Consider the following 10,713-nt stretch of genomic DNA (forward strand, 5'->3'; position numbering starts at 1 on the left):
TCATTTGATTTTACAATTGACAAAAAAAATATTACCAAACAGTGAACTGAACCAGTCAAAGCCAGATAGTTCCAGAACTGTAGAGTCTTTAGAGGGGGTGACGGGTCTCTCTGGACATTTTGGTAGGTGTACCTGATGTAGGTGGATCATCTTGGTTCCATTCCCAGCTAGTAATGGAGAGTCTAATGTACCGAAATATGGGCTACTTTAATAGGCCTACAGATATTTGAGAAAAAAGTTATTTTTTTTACCCCATCACAACACCTGGTACGTTTGATTGGAGGCTAGTCTCACTTTGTCCCACAGCAACATTAAAATAGTTCAGATGTGTGTACATTGGTTCTGTTAATGTATTGTTTTAAGTGTCCATTTCATTATAATATTCACATTTACCAAATAATTGCACATGTAATGTGCAGTTATTTATGGTAAATGTGAATATTAGTATTTTAATTAAAGAGGGGTGGAGGTGGGGTCACATTTGAGCCTTTAAGTTTTACTTGAAAGTAACGCATTAGTTACTTTCTGAAGTAACTTTTATAATTTGTTACTGAGTATCTAATTTAGGTACTTTTTGGAAGAAGTAACTGTAACTAATTCCTTTTTTAAAAGTAACTTATGCAGTTCAGTGTCATAAAGAGCAGCTTTAAGCGAGTCGGAGCTTCCCTTTACATCCCATAACTCATCAGAACTTTCTTAAATAGGAAGCATTTAAAAACCACATCTCCCACGCACCACATGGGCCACCGTTGTAATGCCCTCCCTTCATACGAGCTCCCCTAGACGTGTGTAACTGTCTGGTGGTTGACTGGTCTCGGTTTGGTCACGACAAATGACAGGGTGAGGCTGTCTGTCGTCGTGGTGGGGGGGCAGTGACATCCATCGGCCGTCTGAATGTAGCCCAGTGGAGGCCAGTCACCTCGGAAAGCCTACTGCAAATATGGAGTTTCTCGTTCTCCCTTCACAAGAAAACAGCTGATTGTCCGTCATGGGGGGGGGGGGGGGGGGGGGGGGGGGGGAGGGGGGGGGGGGGGGGGGGGGGGGGGGGGGGGGGGGGGGGGGGGGGGGGGGGGGGGGGGGGGGGGGGGGGGTGTCGGCCGAGGCTTCTCCGTTTGCCAATTGGCTCAGATTAAGTTTTCTGCAAATCGGTGGAAGCCCAACCAGGAAGAGCACACTCTCTCTCACCACACACACACACACACACACACGTCTCGCACGCAGCGCCACCGACCGTCCTCTCCACTCCTCCCCAGCTCTCCCAGTTACGGAGCTGAGCACTGCCATCGCACCAGTCCGGCGGCTCCCCCCCCCCCCCAACCTCAACCCCCCACCCTCTACCCGCAGATTGGCTCGACGGTTCCCGACTGGCAGGAGGAAGTGTGTCGGCGACCCGTAAGTTACCAGCTCGGTGCTTTCTGTTGCTATTTGGCCCTGAATGCGTGAAGTTGCTCCGACCGCCGAGCCGTCCACGGAGGAGCGCACAGCCCATTTTTTCGCTTCGTGCACCAGAAGCGATCCACGGGGCTGCTGCTACGTGCCATACCCTCCCAGGTCTCAACTCGGGCTGGGATCACAACAGCCACCGCGTCGGTAATAAGGAATCCGGTTAGTAAATGTGATCTAGAGGGGTGACTGCCCTTTATTTCGTGTGTGTGTGTGTGTTGTGTGTGTGTATTCGGGTAGCCCCCCTCCCCTCTCCAGCCCATATTTAGAGCCTGGCTGGCTACTTCAGATGGGCAAGCTACGTCAAGCAGTACTGGATCCCATCCTACTGTATTGCTTGGCCACTGTAGGCTGTGTACTACACGCATGTAATCCACATGCATGAAGGTAGGCTGTGCCTTCCTCGAGATCTCAGCGGATGGTTTTTTTAGATCAAGATCAAGGCTTCGGTGCAAAACCAACAAGAAAAAAGACAGTGGCCTAATGTTTGAAATTCTTGTAGTATTTGATCTCTTCTGGATAAACGTCACCATGCCCGCGCCTCGTGTTGGAGCTGCCCGTCACAGCTGTGACACGGGAAATGGAAAATAAGAGCCTCTGATCCACTGGACCACGTTACGCAGCTGCTTTATTTATTTTGGATGTGTGTGTGTGTGTGTGTGTGTGTTTTGCAGGTGTTCTGTCTCTACCTGAAAGTTGAAAGGAGGAGCATTTCCAAACCAAGTGGATGAGGTGTTAATTCCAGGTGTCAGATTGGCTGATGGTTATGATTGAAGCATGCACAGCCAGTGTTACGTGATGTGGAGCAGAGTTGGATTTGTTTTTCGGCCGGGTGATTTTCATGTTGCTTACTGGTTTCATAACCTTACAATGAAGCCAGTTCTACACCTGACCTCTTATCATAAGTAATGGAATTAGAGTGGACTTGGGTTGTGAGCAGTTCCATAAAAAAAGTAAATGTCATTTTCAGATTTGTCTCAATTGAAGAATTTTAGAGGCTCAAAGAGGTGCTCAGTATTTCTCTATAAAATCTAAAAATTGGGAACTGTATGGAAATTATTACAAAGGGGAGGGTGGTAGAAAAAAGGGAGGGTATGTATTTTATAATGTTTCCTCAAGTGAGGGTATGTAATAATAATAATAATAATGTATATTTGAATAGTCCCACAAGGGGAAATTACAATGTTTTCACTCTGTTGTTATTACACACATTACACACAGGCCTGAACTACACACACATGCTCAGTACCTATACATGCACTAAATGGAGAGAGTTCAGAGTGGGGGGGGGCTGCCCCCCCCACCCCCCCCCACCCCCCCCGGGGCCTTGCTCAAGAGCACCTTAGCAGTGTGATGATCAGGGTTGCCTTGGTCGTTGGTACACTGTTACACATTTTAGAATGATATTTATATAAAATATTGCGGTGCTAAAGTCTAACAGCAGAAATAACAAGTATATTCTTTTAATTATGTTATGTGTGCCACACGTTTTATTATTTTGAGGTATTGAGGGGAGGGGTATTTAAAACCGTAACACAGGTGGGCCTTGTTTATTTTTGAACTTCCGTACTTAGAGAAAAGAGTTTATAACACACTATAGTGTGGTTGTAAACAGATATAAAGGCCTTTTTAGGTGATTATGATTTCTTTTACTACAGTGAAATATGATTACAACCACAAATAAACAAGTTTTAAATACATTAAGGAATAGTTTGACACCTGCTTCAACCTACCATATTATAGGGATCAACCTAAATATGAAAACCCTTTAGTTGTTATTAATTATAAATATGTTTTAAATCCTAGCCTAAAAATGATTTATTACCCTGAAAATGGAACCTAAAGTAAAGGAAAACTGTCTAATAAAGTTAAAATCATAAATCTTGCATTCAAACCTACTAAGGACCTATAGTATGGGATCCACTTTGCTTAATATGTTGACCTGTTATTGCAAATACTATATATTCATGTAATATTCCTAGAGTGACTCAGTTTTTGTGTGCCAGGCTTTTCGGTTTGATGCTTTCTTGCGTTATGATTGTGTGGCAGTTTGATCTCTTATCACTGCTGTATTGTTATAATATGGAATTCAGAATTGAACATGCGTCCTCAGTGGGAACTTCCTTTGATTTGTGACATTAGGTGATTTGTCTGCCGGGTGTATAGTATTTATTTTTTAAAGGACTATTGTGATATTAATATTTCAAGCATGCTTGTAGTTGAATTTGGAGGCTAGTGCATTAAACCTTTATGGTTTGTTTAAATGGTTGCTTTAGCTGAATCTGCAATTCCACACAACGACCAACGGTGAATTTCATTAGTCAGTTGTTAGTCAGTCCCAATTCTGTTGAATTATTATTTAAAGGTGCCCCGCCACACGTGTTTCATAAATTTGTGGTAATGTCTGAAGTTCTACCATGGACTCTGTAACTTGGTTGCCTTGGTTACCTTGTTTCAAGCCATTCTAGTGTGCTATAGACAACACTCAGCTCCATTTATGCCAGTTCTCGTTAATATTCAATGAGCTCAGCTGCTTGACTCTGATTAGCTAACAGGTAGCCAATGAAAGCCTGGCTATCAGCATCCTTTACCCAGCTCATGAATATTGATGAGTTCAGGCAACATGACGTCAGACTGACCAGCTGATTGGTCTGATTTCTCCTCTTATTTCTTTCCAGTGGCTAGAGCTGACAGAGGAGGTAGCATATACCACATAACACACACACACACACACACACACACACACACACACACACACACACACACACACACATATGGACCTCACATATTTCAAAAGATGCAAGTAAAAAGGGTTTTGTGTGGCAGGGCACCTTTAATCCCAACTTTGCTGCTGTTTTACACACATGGTCTCCAGAGTCTTGTGAGGGGTCCTGGTGTGCCTGGTGTTTGATGCTCTGAAAGTAGCTGATGATCTGTTTTCTAACCAATTAGAGACGGAGTGCAAGGTCACTGATCTTCCCGTAAATGTAAGATTACTTCCTGATGATCGCCAGGCCTAACTGGGTTTTAAAGAGCCAATCTGCCATTGGGGCCAGAACGCTGCCACATGAGATAACATCTCCCAGGTTGTTCCCTCCAGTGTTTCCCCACCTACACTTCTCAGCAGTGACCCGCAACCGCTGCTGGAAAACAATCTTTGTGGTTTAAAAAAAGAAAGAAATCATGATAAAAAGCTCGGTATCAGAGCTATTGGTTAGATGTGAGAGTGGCTTTAAAGAAACATACAGTCAGACTTCATACTGACTTTGATTATTGAGGTAATTAAAATCATCCATCTGTGAGATTCTGGGACAGATTTGAAATTGTTTTTTTTTTTTCTGGAATTCTGAGGATGAAGTGAAACACATCTGAGTTTTGTCATTCTAGTATTGAATTTCAAGGCCACGCTGCGAAACGGATTACATCGGGAGAAACCGGGCCGAGACGCCGTCCTGTGTCAGGACCAAGACGACCCGGTGTTGTCATTTATTAACGTGCTCCCAAAACTTCTTACAAAGTAGAGCTGTGATATGAGAAAAACGTACAATACGCACAACGTTGTTGAACATGGCAATAACAATGTTACTTACTTTCTGCTGCTTTCAGCATACTGCTAAAATAATGTACAAGTAAGGAAATCATTTTTCCAACATTCTTTCATTGAACAAGTTTAACATTTAATTGAACATAAAAGGCACCACTCAAAAAAATGACATTTTAAAAGTCAAGTTTTCTACTGATATTCTCTTTCAACTAACACAAAAAAATCAAGTCTCTTCGGTGATATGTAGCGATGTGTTTGTTGCGTAAGTTGGCGATGGCGATAAAAAAATCAATTTGTTGTGCAGCCCTATTACTTTTTTTTTTGGTTTCAAGGTATTAAAGCGTTTTGTTACATTTGAGGATGATGATAAAGAAATTAAATTCTGTTACTTCCTTTGGGAAACTCTATAGAAATAGGAGTTTTAGTTGTACTTCATTTTCATTATCCCTGGAGCTATACACCCATATTGGTTACGGCCAGGATCCCTCTGATACTTGAGTCTTGGACCGCCTTCACACCGCACAAGCACAGTCAGGCAAAATCCAACATGTTTGAAAAATCTTGTCGATATGAGGCGTCAGTTGGGCCAAAATCTCTGGTCTTGATCGAGTTTAGACTACAGAGGAATCCGCATCCAGCACCGGGCCTCTCGGAGCCGCACACAGCCATGCCTGTAATTCTCGTAGCGCAGCTCCATACAGAATTAAAAGGCTTTCTGTGATGAGACGTGGGATGGCTGATTTTTTTCCCCCTGGTGATAAACTGATAGCTATGCCATTACTATGACATAAAGCTTATTACAATAGGGAGGGGCCACAGAATTTGGTTAAACCAAAGTCATATCCCAGCAGACATGTACAAGCTAGTCTTGAGTTCTTTTGACTCACAAGTTTGTTGTCAAAAATCATCTGTATAAACATCATATGCTCTCAAGAATCTATGTAATTGTGTTTATTGGGAAAAAATTTAATTTAGTGTGCAGCTCTTCTTTAAGAGCAGATTTCATTAACCGATTATAGCTAATTATGGAGAGTAATGGGGTAGGACAAGAAGCTCATGCGAGTTGGTAAAAAACCTCTTAGTTTTACTAAAATAAAGTGAATGTTGGAAAATGTATTTGCTGTAGGGAGTCCTCTGCAAGTTTATCCATCTTATTAGGCAGACAGTACCTTTAGATATGGCTATTCAATAATAATTTCTCCTGGTTTAACCCTCATGTTGTCCTTGGGTCAAATTGACCCGTTTTCCTATTTCAATGTTCTTTTTACCTACCCAAAATAATATGATTGATTCCACACAACGCTCTCTGGCAAGTACAAATCTCTACTTTCATTCATTTTGGGGTGTCTTATTCAATTTTATAGCATTTGAGAAAGTAGTATTAAATATTAAGAGGATTGAGTAAAAGTTGACGTATTTCAGTCTGTGATTATCCATCAACATGCATTCCTTTCATTTTAAATTTCCGCTTTTCTAACTCAAACATTAGGTATAAATTCCTATAAATGAGGACCATAAATTCCAAAAATAACTGTAAGAGAAAAAAAGTAAGAGAGTTAAAAACATCAATAAAAAGTGTTGATTTTCAATTTTGACAACAGAAGGGTTAAATAGGCATATAGCCGGCTTGTGTATGTGTCTTATTTCCCTTAGTTCAGCTTAATATTGTAGCAAGGCTCTTTTTTTTAACATTTTCCTTTCACATTACTGCCTAAACAATTGGCTTTAACAAGCTGTTATTTGCATGCTGTGTGCACACTAGGTGATAAAGCAGTGAATGAATGACAGAGTGCAAGAGTTTCTTCTATGCTACATAAACACACACACAGACCCGTTATAATGAGAGGATCACGAACGGGTGTACAATGGCTGAGAGCTCGCCAAATGATCAGATCAGTTCGGTCTGATCACAAAACCATTCGGCGGAACTGATTCATTCTTTATGTATTGCATCAGAGGCTGTTGTTGTGTTTGTGTCTAAACTGCACGGCTTACGTTGATATTTTTGATGTGCGCGTGTCTTGTGGGTTCTTGCTTGCTTTTATTTTTTTGTGCCTGAGTGTCTGCCCTGACCATGAATCCTGTCATCTTTTGTGTGACAAAAAGAAACAAAAGCTGTGAATATGTGATGTTATGTTCACCACGTTCAGGGCTGAACCAGCTCTTTATGGGTCCAATTAATAGCTTTGTTTGTAAGTAACTTGAACTACTGTACAGATCACTGTTTATTCTGTGGACATGGTGAAAGTAGGACAAACTTGAGATTTTGACCACTTGTCGGTGTCTTATCTCTAGGCCCCGCGGAGAAGCATGTGATGACTCACGCAAGGCAGAAGGGTTCCCCCAAGCAGAACGACAGCGGCGCCGAGTCGTGGGACAACTGTCCTCTTTGGCCCCATGGTGGCACTATGGGCGACGCCTGGCCTGAGCGCTCACTTCGATTCGGGAGGACGAAGAAGATAAGTGAGATCGTCAAACAAAGGAAAGTCATGGCCAAGAGGGTGAATGACAAAAGAGGGACGACAGAAAAATCCGATCAGAACAGAAAACTTGACCGAAGGCGCGTCAAGAAACGGGACAGGAAGTCCTATCCTTTGCGCGGTAGGGCTGGGAGTTCAGATGGGGAGGGACTCAGCTGTCACGTCCTCCTTACCAGATTGGAGGAAAGCCTCCGTGAACAGGAGAGTTCTAAAGAAAGGGTGCGAAAGGATGCACGCCGACATTTATCTCTCAAACCCAAACCCAAAAAAGGTAAAAGCAGTAAAAGGAAAGAGGCTGAGTCATTACCAAAAAACAGATTAAAGTCAAAAAGCCCAGATCGTGGTGAGTGTATTCATGTCCCACAACATCGCAAGCGCAGGCTGGCCTCTCTCAATGCTGAGGCAGTGAACAGTCTACTGCTTGAAAGAGCTACTGACACACAGGCGGCAGCTAAACAGGCCAGGAGACAGGAAGAGCCCCCAAATGGAGGGATATCCCTGGATACAAATCCAACCAGGAGTGGTGTCCCTGGAGGTCTGAAGGCCACACAAGGAAACATCAGTAAAGCCTCCACATCTCACAAACTGTGCCAAAACTCAAAGCGGGTCAAGAAGGCCAAAGCCAACCGAGCAGAGAGCGGGGGGATGAGTCAGGAGAGTCTGGATGCCCCCGCCCCCAGAAGATTGGCTGGACTCAACGCTGCAGCCCTGCTGAAGTTAACCAGCGTGTCTGCTACCAGTAAACAGAGAGTAAAGGCAGCACCTACAGCTACTATCACATCAGACTGCAAGGCTCCTGCTGTGGTCTCAACCACCAAACAGCACTCCAGGGGCCAACTCAAACACAAGGGGCAGTCGCAAAAGCTGAAGAGGAAAAAGGTCCCCCCCCTGCACAGTGGCTGCACGGCCTGCAAGAAGAAGGCAGGCTTTGAACCCAAAGTGGAGTGGGAGACCGGCGGCTGCACCCATCGACTGACCAAACCCGGCTACCAGTCCCGAAGCATGCTAGGGTACCCCTTAAAGCAAGTGAAGGAAGAGCAGCTGGAGACCGAACTGAGCCCATACTACTGCTGTCCCCCAGAGGGCTCGGTGGAATACTGCCACAGCCTGGCCTTCTTTCTGGGCCAGCAGCCCTACCGAGAATCGGACGATAAGCCACTTAACTCAGCCATGACCCCCGTGAAGCGTGAGTGCCTTGTAACCTCACCGTCCCTGACACATTCCCACCCGCACACAGCTCTGACCCTCAGCCCGCACCCTTGCCTCTGCACGGCCGACCACTGCTTCTCCAGCTACTACGTTCACATCGCCCACCCGCCACACACTGGAACAACGTCAGCAAGCCTGGCCTCACAACCTCTGAACTTTGCCCCCTCCAGTTTGTGCCCTAATCGGATGAGCGGCTCCAAGCTGCTGGGTCCACGGGTGTCCCACAGCTCGGGGATGGCCCACCCCGCCTACTGCAACTCGGTGGCTTCGCCCTGTTACAGTGACGCCTGCGGGATCAGCGGCTACACCTACAGAGCCATGCCTCCTGTCACCAGCAGGGGTTGTTCGTTCAGCACAGGATGCACCGGATGCACGCACAGCATCAAAACAGGTGAATTGACAGTGGAGATAGTTAGATGATAGATGATTGACGAGTATTTGAGCTGATTCAAAATAGACGACTATCACTGAGACTGTCAAAGTAACCTGGTCATTTAGCATTTTCAATAAGATCTGGAGCAGGTCACTGTTAATTATTACAGTGGCTTGCATAAGTTTACATACCTGTGTATGTAAGTAAGTTGATTAAAAGAGGAATAAAAAACATCTTTTGGAAATTGATCTTAATTAGGAAAATCCAGCCTTTAAGGACACCAATTGTCTTTGTGAATGAATATTGTATTGTAAAGAAATAAATGTTCTTCCTTAAAATACAGGGGGCATAAGTACTCAACCCCCTTCGTTAAATTCCCATAGAGGCAGGCAGGTTTTTATTATTAAAGGCCAGTTATTACATGGACCCAGGAAACTATGCATCACTATGTATAGTGAAGAGTATGTGATGATGTGGGGGGTGTACTTTAATTCCAAAGGCCAAGGGAACTTTATCAGGATGCATAGTATTCTGATCTATGAAATAACTGGCCTTTGAAAATAAAAATGTGCCTGCCTCCATGGGAATTTAACATAGGGGGGTGTATACTTATGCCCCCTGTATTTATTTATGATACATTATTCATTCACAAAGAAAATTGGTGTCCTTAAAAGGTTGGATTTTCCTATTTCTTTTTTTTCAATTAAGGCATTAAGATCAATTTCCAAAAGATGTTTTTATATTCCTTTTTTTTAATCAACTTTATCATGGGTGTGTAAACTTATGCAAGCCTCTGTATGTCACTTCGTTGATTTGCCATCTTAAGCCCTCTTTGTATAGCTGTTATTGTTGAAAGAAACCCATATCCCAATGTTATCAAGGTATTAAAGAGCCCTTTGTTGTTGAATGTTTGCCTCAGGTTAGTTGTGTGGCCCAACGTAAGAACATCTTTGTTTTTTTGTTGTCTTTTTTGTTAGTAAGTGCTTTGAAAGTGTTTATAGCTTGAGGCTCTGACTTAGCTATTCCTTGATAAGGAGCTCTCGGCTCGTATGTAATATTTTCCGTAACAATTGTTTTATATATAGTTGCACTGATGAATAAGATAAAAAGAAGCATGTTGTTTTTAAGCTTATTAACAGGGAAACCATGCAATTTGATAATTTTATGTAACTTTTGCTTTACAGCAGCATCTGCGACATACAGTTTGCTAACATTAGCTACCGTTAGCTGCTCGTCATACCACACAAGTAAGGCTGTAGCAGCAAAACACCGGAGTGTATTAAACTGATCAAAAGGGGGATTTATTGCTTATTGTCTGTAAGAGAAAGTAAAAAAGTGACACAGTCTAGCTTTAAGTGCAAATTGGATCTTTTTGTGTTTTTTAAGTGTTAACTTTCACCCTTTAATTTTCCAGAGGGTTACTCCTCCTCTCAGGGTGACCACAGCCCCTCCCTTCTGGTTCCCCCATCCCTGCCCATCTCCAGCTGCCCTCTCTCCAGCGTGCCCACTTCTACCCAGACTAAACCCCACCTGCTGAACCCCTTGTCGGGGCTAGACCAACCCCAGGCCCGGTTAAAGCTGGCCACAGAATGCCAACAGAGCAACGAACCCTCCAACGGCTCGCTGTCAATGGGCCGCACACGGCTGCCCCAGAAACAGCCGTC

The 10,713-nt window shown here is 43.7% G+C and overlaps 1 protein-coding gene across 4 annotated transcripts in view; it reads left to right on the forward strand.

Annotated features, from left to right (window-relative positions):
* The window catches only part of LOC116706262 (bromo adjacent homology domain-containing 1 protein), a 44,694-nt gene that overhangs the window by 12,746 nt on the left and 21,235 nt on the right, over positions 1 to 10,713 (forward strand). For 2 of the 4 annotated variants that reach the window (XR_004336189.1, XM_032542999.1), the window contains exons 2-3: positions 7,283 to 9,067; positions 10,464 to 10,713. The exon at positions 10,464 to 10,713 is cut by the window's right edge and continues 109 nt beyond it. Coding sequence is in view for 3 of the 4 variants with exons in the window: in XM_032542999.1 (XP_032398890.1) it covers positions 7,303 to 9,067; positions 10,464 to 10,713 (2,015 nt within the window). In the remaining variant the exon portion in view is untranslated. Of the gene's footprint in view, positions 1 to 1,185; positions 1,606 to 7,282; positions 9,068 to 10,463 lie in introns of those variants that run through there. The other 2 variants (XM_032543000.1, XM_032543002.1) reach the window with 2 other exon arrangements.

This window comes from Etheostoma spectabile, chromosome 18 (assembly GCF_008692095.1).
Source record: "Etheostoma spectabile isolate EspeVRDwgs_2016 chromosome 18, UIUC_Espe_1.0, whole genome shotgun sequence".
Classification (NCBI taxonomy): domain Eukaryota; kingdom Metazoa; phylum Chordata; class Actinopteri; order Perciformes; family Percidae; genus Etheostoma; species Etheostoma spectabile.